The sequence below is a fragment of the Lampetra planeri genome, chromosome 33, assembly GCF_965212315.1.
Source record: "Lampetra planeri chromosome 33, kcLamPlan1.2.h2, whole genome shotgun sequence".
Classification (NCBI taxonomy): domain Eukaryota; kingdom Metazoa; phylum Chordata; class Hyperoartia; order Petromyzontiformes; family Petromyzontidae; genus Lampetra; species Lampetra planeri.
The window spans coordinates 5,155,181-5,169,682 of record NC_136139.1 but is presented as its reverse complement, the minus strand read 5'-3'; the positions used below and the strand labels follow the sequence as shown (position 1 = coordinate 5,169,682).

The 14,502-nt window shown below is 50.1% G+C and overlaps 1 protein-coding gene across 2 annotated transcripts in view; it reads right to left on the bottom strand.

Annotated features, from left to right (window-relative positions):
* LOC144729645 (cytoplasmic dynein 1 heavy chain 1-like) overlaps positions 1-14,502 on the bottom strand; it is a 63,280-nt gene that overhangs the window by 4,648 nt on the left and 44,130 nt on the right. For both annotated transcript variants that reach the window (XM_078610053.1, XM_078610054.1), the window contains exons 57-78: positions 13,917-14,129; positions 13,211-13,338; positions 12,620-12,773; positions 12,258-12,404; positions 11,903-12,053; positions 10,986-11,239; positions 10,384-10,518; positions 10,062-10,156; positions 9,479-9,653; positions 8,867-8,942; positions 7,790-7,944; positions 7,149-7,260; positions 6,597-6,657; positions 5,965-6,088; positions 5,460-5,573; positions 4,134-4,304; positions 3,508-3,725; positions 3,248-3,351; positions 2,573-2,784; positions 1,677-1,830; positions 858-1,000; positions 351-519 (exon numbers count right to left, since the gene is read on the bottom strand). In XM_078610053.1, the coding sequence (XP_078466179.1) occupies positions 351-519; positions 858-1,000; positions 1,677-1,830; positions 2,573-2,784; positions 3,248-3,351; positions 3,508-3,725; positions 4,134-4,304; positions 5,460-5,573; positions 5,965-6,088; positions 6,597-6,657; positions 7,149-7,260; positions 7,790-7,944; positions 8,867-8,942; positions 9,479-9,653; positions 10,062-10,156; positions 10,384-10,518; positions 10,986-11,239; positions 11,903-12,053; positions 12,258-12,404; positions 12,620-12,773; positions 13,211-13,338; positions 13,917-14,129 (3,265 nt within the window). The remainder of the gene's footprint in view (positions 1-350; positions 520-857; positions 1,001-1,676; positions 1,831-2,572; positions 2,785-3,247; positions 3,352-3,507; positions 3,726-4,133; positions 4,305-5,459; positions 5,574-5,964; positions 6,089-6,596; positions 6,658-7,148; positions 7,261-7,789; positions 7,945-8,866; positions 8,943-9,478; positions 9,654-10,061; positions 10,157-10,383; positions 10,519-10,985; positions 11,240-11,902; positions 12,054-12,257; positions 12,405-12,619; positions 12,774-13,210; positions 13,339-13,916; positions 14,130-14,502) is intronic.

Sequence of the window (14,502 nt, the reverse complement as noted above, 5' to 3'; positions counted from 1 at the left end):
GGGGCTAGTTTAAAAGCTAAGCGCATAACCATTTTTCAATTAATATACATTGCAGTTATTGGTGATTGGGTGAGACAATCAACGAAAAAAAGACATTGTTTAATCATGTTTAAGTGTCCTGATTTTGACCTCCATCATCTTAGTGCTGACTCAGTGGTCCAATACGACCATTAAGAGCCAACTGAATAGGAGGCAGAGTACGACATCAAACTTCAGAACCCAAATCACAGACGTTTGCGATTATGAAACTCAGCTCTTCGACTGCAGCCACCCGGCCACGCGATGTGAGCGGGCACCGTGAGGGTGTAGGGGCAGGGGGATGTGTGTGGTGGCTGGGAAGCGTGACGAACCTGTGACGCCAAAGCTGCAGGAGTCGAGGGCGGCGTGCTGGAGGCTCGTCACAGACACCTCCAGCGCCAGCTCTTCCAGTGACCAGCTGTTGGCCTGCGCCACATACTGCTGCGTGGCCGTGATGTACGCCTCCGGCACGAACAAGCCGCCCAGCCACACGTGCAGGTTCTGTCGGGAAAAAACGTCATCATCGTGACCATCGTCAGCCATCGTGGGGGAGCCTTCGTCGATAGCTTGGTGTCGATCATGGTTAATTGATAGAGCAACGACTACAATTTCACATTCTGGCTTGAACCCACATGAATGGGAAATTGTAGTTTTTGCTCTGCATATACATCAGCCGTACAAAAGAAGATTGCTAATGATGACGATGTAAAGCAGTGTTCTAGGTCTCTCTTGCAGAGTGAACGGTGTGGGTGGGTGGGATGGGTCACCATGCGGGTGGGTGTGCGAATGTGTGGGCGCGAGTGGTGGGGAAGTTGGGGTGGGCGGGGTGTCGCCCCCACCTTGAGCTCCTTGGCGCCGCCGCTTGCCGCACGCTCTGAGATGTTCTGCAGCTGCTTGACGCGATCACTGAAGTCAGACACCCACTGCAGCACCGTCATGTCGGCGGGAATCGTGTACAGCCCCCAGCTACGTGGAATTATGCCTAAGACAAAGAACACACACAAAGATGAAAGTTTCCTCCCCCGCATAGCATTTAGTAGAGTGTTTGCGAGCACCTATTAAAGCTGACATGGCGCATGAGGGGGCGGTGATAGCCAGCATCGCACCCAGCCACCTTTGTCTCCCCCAGTGGTGATGTTTACCCAATGCACCAGGATGTTTATTTAAGGTTAAGTCAAGAGATGGGAGACACAGGAATGGTTCAAATCCCACTTGTGACCCATGTTGTGCATGGCTCAGAGGAGAAACCAGCTTGGCTGGGATTGGAGCAGAGTATATAAACCACTTCACTACCACTCCGAAAACACTCACACGGGAACAAACACAATTATGTAGATAAAACACGCATGTGACAGGGGCAACATATATCAAAGCTCCGCAATGACAAATTCAAGAATCAATCTCACTGGCCACCTCGCAACCCAAGCCTCCATCACCTGGTATTCCAGAGGAGTCTTCCCCACCCAAGTACTAACCAATCTCAACTCTGCTCGTAGCTTCCGAGATCTGGTTGATCTGGTGAGCAAGGCGAAAATTCCAAAACACGATTGCCTGGGGCGCTCTTTCCTTGCCACGCAAAGGCATTCGATGACGGCGCCCCTTTCCCTTTGGAGCGAGAGAAGGGCACGCATGTGGCGACACTCGGGGGAGGCCCTCACCCTTGACGAGCTGGCTGATGAGTGTGCGCAGGTAGTTGGTCTGCTTCTTCTTGGCCTCGCACACATGCACTACGTCCTTAAGGTCCCCGCGCACCACCTGCAGCAGCTTCATGCCCGTGTTCACCTCGCGCTCGAAGAAGCGGAAGAGCGGATCCTGGCAGGGCGCGTCGGGTAGGGGAAGGGGGTGGGAGGGAAGAGGGAATGAGGGCCGTGCACTGGTGCCGCGAGCCCCAAGCCACGGAGTGCAAGTGGCGAGACACCACGAAGTTATAGAATTGTTTTCATCGACGCCAAATATATTTTAATGATGCATACGATTGGCACGTTATGAGATGACATTTCCATTTGCAATTCCCAGCAGCAAGCACTATCATTGCCCCATGTCAGCTGAAAATGTTAGTGGTATTGGTAAAACATCCCAAGCAATGAAAAATGTATCTGCGAATTACTTAATTTGGGTTACACAAAGCAACACTGCTCCCTTACTGCAAAAACCTGAAAAACAATCTTGAAAAAGAATGTGGCTTTCTTGGGTAAACAATAAAATTTATATTAATAATAATGGCCACTGGGAAGTGATGACATAACTATTTACAAGGTCACTTCAATTGCAACATCACTCATACAAAGTGAATCTGTTGTCATCTCCATAGATTGCAATATACTGATTTTAATATCCACTCATTGGTGAGAAACCCGAGATGACCATCACCTCGTTACCCTTGACAACCCAGTTTAACCACAGGTATCTGAAATTCAAGATTTGTGACCTGGAAACTGGGTTCAACAAAAGTCCATTACAAACATTATCAGCCACCCTGAACCACCTGGTCACCCGCTAAGTCCCACCGCTCACAGACATCGCTGGCCACACTGGGCCCGGACCGCAGACTCACCTTGATGTTCTCGACGGTGCGCTTGAGGAGCCCCACCGCGTCCGGCACGAGGCCCAGCCAGTTGAGCGCCGTCGTGTGCAGCGTGCGCATCCACGCGGGGCGGCCGTCCGACGTGGAGCTGGGGCGCCGCTTCTTCTCGGGCGCTTGATGAGCCAGGTCCTCCTCGTCCTCCAGAAGCTGCATCTTGAGCAGCTTGCTCAGCATGTCCGTGCCTGGCGGTTGAGAGTGGAGGCCGACGGTCTTTAGATGTTTTTTATTTCTTTTTTTATTATAAAAAGCGTGAAGTATTCCGTAGACAACAAGCCCAAGGGGCCAGGTGCCCACGGGGCAAGGGAAGGTGGTTGTGAGCTCACTGCCCTACCCACATAGGGGGCAACATTCGGGATCTTTCGAATGTATTGGCAGGAATTTTGGCGAAGTGGTGTGCGCCGTGCGACGATTGGGGATTAGGGGGTACGTGCCGTTGTTTGTGTTGTGTGCGCGCATGCAAGTGCGTGTGTTGTGCATATGTGGATTTGTCAGTTTGTGTGTGCAGTATATACAGACATGCGTGGGAGTTTGTATGCAGAAGTATGTAAATATATTTGCGTGTGCGCTGTGCATATGTCAGAGTTGTGTGGACGTATGTGCACGTGTGCAGATACATCCACACGCGACGTCACTCAGTTGCCCTACCTTGCGTGGTGAGCAGAAGCTTTTCGGCATTGTTGGGGAGACCGAGCCAGGATGGTGTCTGGTTGTCGGGCAACATCTCCACCCACTGCACAAACTCCTCCCGTCTGTCTCACCAACACGCACGCACCAAAAACATACGCACAGCGGTGAGCAAATACACACAAATATACACCAGTACCAAACTCCCAAGCGGATACTGCAAAAACAGCATTGGCCGCGGGACCCTATCATCTCTTGCACTGCACTGGATTTTCTCGTACCGTATGCCGTCCGGCATGAGGATGTCGGATTTCCCGTCCACCATCCGGACGAGCCGGAAGTCACCGTCGAAGCTCGCCGTCGTGAAGAGGCGATTGATGAAGGTGTTGAGCAGCCGCTGGTCGAACTCGTTGTCGATGCGGCCGCCGTAGATCGACTGCGACATGAGGGTCCTGAGCGCCGTCCACGGCACCTTGTCCGGCGAGATGTTCTGCCGGCCCTGCGGTGGGAGAGCAGCGGCAGCAGCGATCGATGCTTCAGATGCACGGTTTTACACTGAAGGGCAAGGCAAGCACGTGTATATTAAGCAAGTTGCGGAAAAAACAACTGGATAAATAACCATTTTACGAGATTCAAAACAATGATTGTGTAGACATAGTTGCAGTGAACATAAAGCACGATCACACTTTCGACGAGACAACAAGCTGTTCACTTGTTTTTGCCGTCAACGACTCTGCCTTTGTGCAAAAGAAGCGTGGAATTAACGAGTGGAACGTAGGAGTGGACCAGGGGGAGCTGGGGTGGATGAGGAGCCGGGGAGGGGGGGGGGGGTGCATGGACGAGGGGCGCACAGCGATGGACGAAGAGAGGATGACGAAGAAGAGGGAGGAGAGGGGGGGGACAGCACCTTGGCGGTATCGTCGAGCCACGTGTCGACCGTGTCGAACGCCGAGCGCAAGTCGGAGTCACTGAACTCGTACTTCTTGGCCCAGCCGAGCGGCGCGTAGCGCAGGCGCTCCTGCACCACAGCGTGGAACCACGCCACCAGGAAGTAGAGTCGCGCCCGCTCGCCCGGGGCCTGTGGTGCGGCAGGAAGCGGGCATGACATTTTCCTGAGCACAGGGCAGGCCGGAACATCGTGACAGCAGTGAGGATGCGCTCGGCCAAAGCGTTTATAATAAAAAAAATTTAAATGAAGGAGTCTGTTTATTTTCTTGGTTCTTTCGGTAAAGTCACGTAGAAGGGAAATTAAAAAAAAACATAATAAAATAAGAATTTTATTATGTTTCATTTTTATTATTTTATTATTTCCCTTCTACGTGACTTTACCGAAAGAACCAAGAAGATGAATCCCTGCAGTCACGAAAGCTTTAAATCGAGTCTGTTCAATCGGCAAAATCAAATTTAGGTCAACTGATACCATCACACTTCTCTGGGTCGTACGTTTTATTAGCCAAAGAAATGGGGGTCTATGGTTAAAAAGGTTCAAGGACGTCTGGTCTCTAAAAAGATTTGCTTGCGTGGCTGTCCAAAAAAAATATCATCTGATGCAAGGGTTACCCAAATACAAAACATTATCATTAATAGTAATCAGTGTTGTCCTACAGATAGACTGACTTCTTGCCAAACTTCCACCACTAGTTCAGAGCCATCAAGGAAGGTGCCAATGCTTTCTTGGGATACACAAAGTTAGAATTTCTGTGCTAGAATACTACATCCAGATTTTTCCCATTTTTAAATAAATGGTTGATAAATATTGCACTTCGGCCATTATCCCAGTTATGGGTTATGGAAGCCATTGGCACATTTTCAAAAAGAAAAGACACTGGCGCATTGCTCATTAAGAGACTCGGGACACGTGATAATAATTCTATTTCAGGCCATTTCATTAGTTTATAAAAAAAAATTATTCGTGGAAATTTCACCCCAACGGTTTCTCACCCATTTCTAAATTAAGCAACTCAGTCATTGGTGCAAATTGGCTCTCGATTTTTTTTGTAACGAGTCAAGGGTTTAATTACGTAATCGCCGTGACACCAACAGCGCTGAGCATATTTTCAGCTTAACACAGCAGATTCAATGCTTAAATACAATTAACATGCAGTCTTGTCTGCGTAACAGTAATGAAACATCGTGAACCCTGTTCTCGTGTCGCCATGAGCCGTGGGGGTGGGGGTTCGGAATCGTGGGTGACAGCAGTGAAGGTGGCGACCACCCCCACCATGACCCTCACCTTGCACATGCGAGCGGCCGACACGCTGCTCAGTGTGCGCTGCATGTTGGCCTTGACGCCGGGCGGAGGCTCAAACACGAAGCTGCGGCCAGCCCTCAGCAGGTTCACCGGAACCTGCCAGAGACATTGGGAGGTGGGGGATATGGGGGTGGTGGGAATCGAACGGAATGATCGATCAGAGAGATAAAGAAGAGGTAAGAGACATGAGAAAAATGTTTTACGGATAGTCGATACGGTAGTTGAGAAAGTGTGGGTGATGCAAGTGAGATATAAAGACCAGAGTAGATGAGAGATGGGAATGACAAGTAGGAATGGGAAACAAGAATTGAAATAATAAAAACAAGGCAGATGAGAAATACAAGGAAAGAAAGGAGGGAAGGTGTTCAACATCTCAAATCATCCCTGCTCTTTTAACATCATTCATTACCAATGACTCAAAGCCTGAGACACCCCAAGCAACTGTCCAAAGCACTGCATCTGCCCCCATAGGGGTTAGGAGCCGTACCTTGGGGTTGATCTCCATGGTGAGGAAAAGGCGGAAGTTGGTGTGGGGCTGCAGCGAGTGCAGCTTCTTCTCCAGCTGCATGAGCCAGCCGGGCGCCAGGTGAACGTTCTTGAGCATTACCCACCTGAGCACGCGGCACCGAGATCGAGGGTCATGATGGAGGTCGTGAGGTCATGATGCGGGTCAAGAGGTCATAATGTAAGCCACAGGACTGGCATACGGGCACCACCTTAAGCAATCCGTTAAAATAATTTGTACACGCAACTCATTGCTGCACTGCTGCAATGGTTAGGCTTTTGACCTTTGTTCAGTGTCAGTTGACAAATTATCATGAGTCCATGGATGGCATTCCTGTCGTCAGGAATACGTTTCTGCTGTCTGAAACTATCAATCACAGACACATTCGACACAGATGCCCCATCTCATTCGAGGAGCCTTAAGTTTGGCTCGTAGAGTCTCAGGAAATTTCTCTCACCCAACATAATCGATCCTTACTCGCGTTCAGTATTCATTCCAGCGAGCAGCAATTGCAGACAACAACAATTAAGCACTGAACAAAACACTCAAGCCTTTTGCAAGGTGCTATAAATACCAGCTATCGCTTAACGACCGTTAACAGAACTCCTCCCCACCTGCCAGACTTGACGGCGGAGTTAATGGCCTTCTCTGCCTGGTTGAAGCCTTCGGCGGAGCCTGAGTGGGTCGAGCAGAGGTGAAGAAAGAGAAGGTGGAGCGGAATCCACCGTTAATTTTTAATCGCCGACGGCTCAACCCCAAAAAACATAGGCACAAAAGGTAGCTGGACAAGGAGTTATTGACTGTGTGGAGATGCACACCATACACTCTTGATTCTTTAGGAGCACTATAAATTCTGTGCACGCAGCTGGGTGCAAAGAATAAAGTATCACCCCCCTCCCCCATTGTGAGGTTCTGCATACTGCAGCACAGATAGCTGTCCAAAGAAACCAGGAGAGTGTCATAAAAAAAGTTTTTGGATTTTCTGCAGCAACTGCCAGGGAGAATAATTCTCACTCATGAACACGTGTGATGATCATTCACATAGGAATAACACACACGCACTGTGAGAAGACGTGAAGGAAAGTGACAAGGTGGCACGGGCGAAAATGAGGAAGAGATTAAGGAGAAACAAGATGAGAGAGGAAGGATGGGCCGTGTGACCTTACCAATGGCGATAGAGGTGAGTGGTTTGCTCTGCTCCGTTGCGAGATCCTCCACCTGCCCGCTGGCATCGTAACCGGGCACGGAGCACATGAGCACCGGCGTGCCGGGCTTCACCTGTCCACAACAAAGACGATGATGATGACAACAGCTCCACGCAATTAACGTGAGTTCGTGCGTGCCAACCGCAGAGTGCATTCGCTGTAATAGTGCGCCGAGACGAAACCGATAGAATCTGTTTTAGTCGCGTGCGGCTGAAAACGAGAACGTTTAAACCCAGAAGTCTCAGCATTGCCGGCTCAGCGCTCTGACCCAGTATTATCTTTCCACATTCCATACCAGGTGAGCACAAACAAAAGACAAAGATCTTCGTTGTCTGCCTTTTACAGACTGTTGGGGCAAGTCCTGTGAGCGAGCACCTATTTAGGCTGGTACAGCACACTAGGAAGTGGGTGGCCAGATCCTCTGCTTCCCCAATGCTGATGTTAACACACTGAAGCCGAGAGGAGGGGCCCAGCACCGGTTCAAATACTTGCCACGAGCGTTGCCCATGAGCGCGAATCGAACCTCGGGTTGCCGGGTTCGTGGCGCAGTGCGCTATCCACTGCAATTGCGCTGCCCACGACACACAAAAGCCCGTCCTCACCTCCGCGTCCACGATGGCACCCAGGTCCATCTGCTGCTCGGATGCGAAAGCTTCGCCGAACACCTTGCCCACAAACAAGTGCGTCATGGCAAGCAGGCGGTCGGGCCTGAAGGCCTGGATCGCCAGCAGCTGGTACATGGCCTGGCCGCAGGGGGCTGCACGACAGCACAAGCAGTCGTTACGACGGGTCTCCGAGCACCGCCAAACACAACCATGGTAGAGGCAATGGCGCACAAAATCAACGACCCACAGCAGAGACAGCGCCCTGGAGCCGGTTGCATGAACAGTGCAAGTAGAATTTTACTTCAGTTCGCCATTCATAGAAATACATGTTGAGATGAAATGTGCTTCATGGAATTAGCCTCTGGGCACTGACAACGCAATGAAATGACCAACCAGCTGACTCAAAGCGAGCGGTGTTTATACAACTGGCCTAGGAGTTTGACATTTGAATTTGAATGCATTGAAGGTTTGCAAACCCTTATAAATTCAAACAATTGTATTTACTCACCCAAGAAAGTCTCAAGGCTCGTTCTCTGGAGCATGCTGTGCTGGGATGTTTGGCCGATTACATTACTGAGTGTTTTGTGTGCGAGGGGAAACCAGAGGATCTAGAGAATACCCCCACACACGAGGGGACAGAACTAAAAGCTCACTTTTTGGACTGCCAACTCCTGGAAAAGGTCGATGTTGCGTTCAAGCGCTCACATCCCAGCTTGCTACAATGAAATGGTCTCAATGGACTCTCTCATGGTTATGATGAATAAATATATGTATTAGGCATGTAACGATGCATGAATTCACTGATTAAACTTGATTCTTGGACTGACGGTATATTGTACATGTAAAATTGTTGTATTTATTTAAGTTCCGCATAATTGGTAATTTAAACCCATGCAGCCACTAGAGGAACTATATTTCACAATGTAAAAAAGACTAAAACTGACCCATTTTTGAATTGCATCATGACCACGCATTGTGCCAATTCATCGATTCATAAAAGGGGGCAAAAAAAAACAAATCACACGCCCGGGGCACCCACACAGCGTGCCGCCATGAGTGACTGCACACACTCACTGAGCGGCGTTTCCACGTCCCACACGGTGGGGACCATATGCTCGGGTGAGCCCATCTCCAGCCAGATGTAGAATTGCTGAAGCGACACAGGGGACGACGGGTTCGGGGTGGGAGAGCGAACGAGAAATAGCGTTAAACCTCACACGACAGTGATTTGTGCTGGCCTTGTCGACGAGACATCGCCAACAGTGGTCTAACTCTGCCGACCCTAGCCCTAACAAACTAGTCAACCAGACCCTGCCCCCTATCACGAACCATGACCACACTCGTGAACTAGACACTAAGTCTACCTATAACCCTCACAAACCAAGCAACCAGACAATAGCTTTATCCCCAAGTAACCAACCAAACACGAGCCCTTCCCTTAATCTCAACTCGTTAACTAGACACCAGCCCCATGCATAATCAACTTTCCAACCAGCCCCTTGCATCACCCCTTACCAAACTGTAGTTCTACTTCTTGTACCTTCGCTAAGCCCCCCCCCCCCCACAACCTTTTCACTTTTCATTCTATGTAAAATTTTGCTGCTCACTTATTAAAACGACTTTGGCAGCCAGACCGTGATGGAACCCGGATGCAACCCGCTGACATTTTGTCGAGACGTGGCTCACCTCGTCGGCCTTGACATGCAGCGGCAGGTTGTTGAAGGCTGGCACGCGGCTCAGGCGCATCATACCCTCCGTCTGCTCGGCCGAGAGACCCTTCACCTTGGGGAGGTTCGCAGCGTTCAGCACAACCTCCTTCCCGCGCAGGAAGTGCTGAAATTCCTCGTCGTACGACGGCTCACTGACGTACGAACACACACACGCAGGTATTTACACAAGCAAAGGTAAGTGCACGTGCATAGAGAGGGACCCACACGTCCATACACAGCAAGCACGCCACACGAGCACACACATAGGAGCACGTGCCCACAAATCCTCAGATAGCCCAGAAACTCCTCGCTCCACATTACTTCCCTCGACAGATAAATCCTTCATCCCAGCAGGTTGGGCATCACACATGCACACGCGATTGATACTTGCGCGATCCACAAACCCCGCTTCCAAAGCCATGGATAACACGTGTGTGCTTCCCACGGACGGCATATTCGAGGGAGGCACTGAGATATTCTCAAGGGAACGAGGCAACCTTTGACGATGGTCAGACCGTGACCCAATTTGACTTCCCGGGCATCGCTGCACCGTGACACACCTGGTGGTGCCCTTGAGCTTGATGCGGGCTAGCAGCACGGCCAGGGAGACGTGGTCCTGGTGCAGCATCCCACGAGACACGCGGCTGTACACAACCTGCACACGCGCGTGCGCAAATATCGTTAAGCGCGGTGAGTCCACGGCCCATACCTTGTGTTACGCGAGCTACTTCATGTGCAGGCAGGTACCATCCTGGTGTATGTATGATGTTGAAGTTATTTCACACCGTACTAAATCGGAGGTGCTAGTGGCAGTGCCAATGTGTGTCGCGTTGGTGTACAAGCACTCGCGCGTGTTCCAAAGCGCTGCGCTGCGAACCGCACTTGGAAGAGGTCTTTGGTGATGGTGTCGAGCCGAGCTGTGTGGTCGCGCACCCCCTGCAGCCGCGGGTTCTCATACAGAACCGCATGGTAGATGTCCAGGAACAGCTGCAGCGAGTACTGGTACAGGAAGTGGATCTGTGTACCGCACCACGCACATTTTCAGACACACACACACAACACACAAACACAGATGTAAAGAAGAGTTCATTATGAAGGCGTTAAATGTAAGATTCACTCAAAATCAGGGATTCTCACAGTTGCGTTTTCGTGGAACCTAGAGGTCACTGATGGATAATCGCATCTACTCCAAGAGAATAATCTTGTTTATATAAATGACATCAAAGAAGAAGTGCTGTAGAACATCTATGTCTACATTGCCAATTTCCACAAATATATTTTTTTACGGATCCCGTGACTTGTGCAGAAGCTGTTTCGCAACCCTCGTAATTCAAAGAATTGTCACAATTCAGGGTCGTGATTCAATTATTTTTTTCGCTTTTATTATTATTAATCCTGCTCCCAGCTATCACCTACCACCACCCATCCACCCCCAATGGCTGTCCCCTTTAGAACCGGCACCACCGCCTTTTCCACCCCCTCACCTGATTGAGGGACTCCATGGTGAAGTAGATGGAGCTGCAGGCCTTGGACAGGGGCAGGTACAGCTGCGACACGGCCTCCACCTCGGCCATCACCACGTCAGTCTCCTCCACCTTGCGCGTCACCTCGGCCGCCTCGCGCTTCAGGTTCTCCAGCGTCGTGATGATGGTGTCGTCATCGAGGATGCGCCCCTTTACCTCGTTCAGCGCCTGCAGCAGCGACTTCTCCAGCTGCCGCAGACGCAGCTGGAACTCACCTGCAGGCCGGAAACGCGGAACGGGCAAATGGCAAGGGGGGGGGGCGTCGCAATTCAAGGCTTCTGCGATTTGACGAATCGTCACAGTTTTGGGGTCACGGCAGGATTCCTGAATCACACTTTTTTCTTTACGCTTGTGATAGATGATGGTAGACATCTACAGAAATATATACTTGATTGAACATATACAAATCTAAAATCAAACATTGCCTGCTCGATTTGATGCACGTATTTATTTACGCAGGAAAGCCTCGTTATCTGTGTTTAGACTACCCTGCGAACAATTGAACTGACCAATCCAGGCAGGTGTACCAGTCTAACCTGGCCTGCCCACCTCCTATCTATACTTAGTTGTTCAAATGCGAGGCGAAACACAGGGTAACGCGTGATGTCACAGTAGTAATGAACGACGTGGCTCTAAAGTTCTCTCCATCTGGCATTTCATCCTTTGGCAGCTGCCAAAAACACACACCTCAGCTGCGTGCGATTCCTGAGCAATTCGGACAGGATCACCACGCGGACGATGTCACCTGGTTGAGTAAGGTATGCAATGTGTTGTAACAGGCTCGCGTTTTGTGACAATTTTTTTTTTAGTCTATGAGCAGGCTTCCCAGGAGCAGTGGGGTGGTATCGATGGAGGGACAGTGCGGCAAGCTTGCCGACCTTGCAGCTTGAGGAGGTCGGAGCGCTTCTCGTCCACGTCCGGCCGCTCAGCCTTGAGCACCTCGTTGAGGCACTGGCTCTGAAGGCTGCTGCGCGTCACCGTGAAGTTCACGAAGGTCACGCGCGAGCACAGGTCCGGCGGGAACTCGGCCTGTGAACGAGCGAGAGAGAGAGAGAGCGAGAACACCACGTTCATTTTGGACTCAACGAATGTCACGAGCGGAGATGTGGGAAGGCAAAATGGTCGGTACTACCGTGAATCGACAATGTTTTGGAGATGAAACAAAAAAGTGCCTCTATTGTGTCGTGGTTTTCGTATTCCAATTTAGAACACAACAGACAAATTTGGCGGTACCGTGGGATCTCGGGTGGAAAGGAAGATGACAAAGGACGGCGACAGGTCGATGTCCTGGTCGCCGAGCGTGATGAGCACGCGGCCGCCTGTACGCCGCACCTCCCGGTTCAGCACCGGGTTCAGGATCGGGTCGTAGCTCTCAACGTCCTGCGGCAGAAACACAAAGCTTGACGCATTCACGACCCCCACTCACAAAACATAAATACCGGGTACGTGAAAATTCATCGCTGAAAAGTGTTAACTATCCAAGGCCAGTATCACATTTCAAGAAAACACCAAGCTCACTCAATGCTCCGACCCACTGGCACCACCAACACAACTGTTAGGGCATGTGTAGCGATGGTGTAGTCGAGGGTGGTCACCTGCACAAGCAGGGGATTCCCGAAGCGCAGGGCGCTCTCCAGGTTCTTGCGGAAGGCGTCGTCCAGGAAGCTGGTGCGCGTGATCTTACGATCCTTGAACTCGTTCATGATGAATTCGGTCGCCTGGCCCGACGGATCGATGATGAGAGGGTACCTATAACGGAGATGGTGGCGGTAAAAAATAATTCACGTTACGATATGAGAACGGAAAGCAGTATTACCTTGCATAATGTAATTTTCTGATTTTTTTTTTAAAGCAGGTTGGTGGAGGGGGTAGCGTACGTGGTGTGAAAATTGGAAGGTGGCGAGTTAAAATCCTGGTACGAGGTTGACGCAGACTTTCATCTCTTATGGGGCTAATAAAAACAAATTCCATTACGTGGGAAATCAACCAGCGGTTGTGCTACAAGATAGACTCGCCCTCCTGTACACAGAAGTTACACCACTGGCTCAGGGCTGTGAAGTGGAGATGAGGGCTGCCCCCCCCCCCCCCCGCACACTGCTTTGAGCGAAAAACCACCGACATTTTAAACGTAAAAATTACGCATCACATAGTTGTATCGGAGAGCTCAAGTGCGCGCACATGCTCACCTGTTGTAGCGCTTCAACATGATGGCGTTCTCCGTGCACAGGTCGTCGGAAGGTAGCGAGTTCGCCTGCCAGCGGAGCCTCTCGTCGGCGTTTGAGAGGTACTCAGTGCGTGCGATGTCCGAGCGGAACTAAGAAGCAATATAACAAAAAACATTTTAGAAAATACATTGAAAAAACAATCTTAATGTCGGTTTATTTTACTTCATTTGGTGACTATATTTCAGCTCTGAGAATGTATTACTTTTTATTTTAAATATTTTTTATTTTGACTACCACGAGATGAACATCTCCCTGCAGCAGAGCAAGTGGGAAAAGTGCAGCTCCCTCTATTGTGGATAAGAGGTCATTGACGGTATTTCAGAACTAGCGGTGTTTCACGCAGATTCCATGGACCATCCCTCTAGCACAGAGTGACACACGGATATGCGATAGTTTTGAACTGACGCTTCCTCTCACGACATGACGCAGAAAGCATGAGAAATGCCACCCCAACCACACGTGTCAGTGTTGTTACTGCGCTCCATTTCACAGCAACCACTGTGTGCCAGGACTCAGCTATAACCGAATCTCTTTCAGGAAAAAAAAAAATTTGGCCTTCATTAAGATTTGTTTTTTTACAGACGAGTTCAAGCTCATTCAACAAAAGATGCATGATTCACAAGAGGAATTCTGTTTCAGATTTCAGAGATGCAGCAGGGGCTTGTACCTGCAGGTTGGCCTGCTGCAGGTAGTGAGTCCAGGTGGTGAAGAGCATCTGGCGCATCTGCTGGTCAAAGTAGCCGGCGTAGGCTACAAACGCGGCCGACAGGAGGCAGTCCCCGGCGATGGTGGACATCTGGCTCTTGAACGTCTCGCTCGTCTGCTCCCAGCGGTCCTGCTCCGCCGCCAGGCTCTTCAGCAGCGCTGTGCTGCGGTTCACCTGTTGGGGTGGGGGGCAAAGAGGGGAGAGGAGGTGGGGGGGAGAAGGGGTCGCCAGGGAGTGGCACCAGGGTTAATTGAGAGGTCACCGTCGAGGAGTGGAAAGAAAATAAAACGAATATCAATTAATATAACCCTCAAATAAATATTTCACAAGTCATCCCTAAGTTACTTTACAATGTACTAAAGTAACCACCAGTCTTAAGATGCGATGACAAATTAGTGATTGAGTCCTTAACTGACTTCGGGAGCAAGTTCCAGAGTTCAAGTGCATAAAAACAGACAAACTTGTCTGGGTGTCTTGAAGATTTTGGTTCAATTTACAAGAAGGCCAAAGTGAAGCATCTACTGAATCTAGACCAAAGCAATAAATA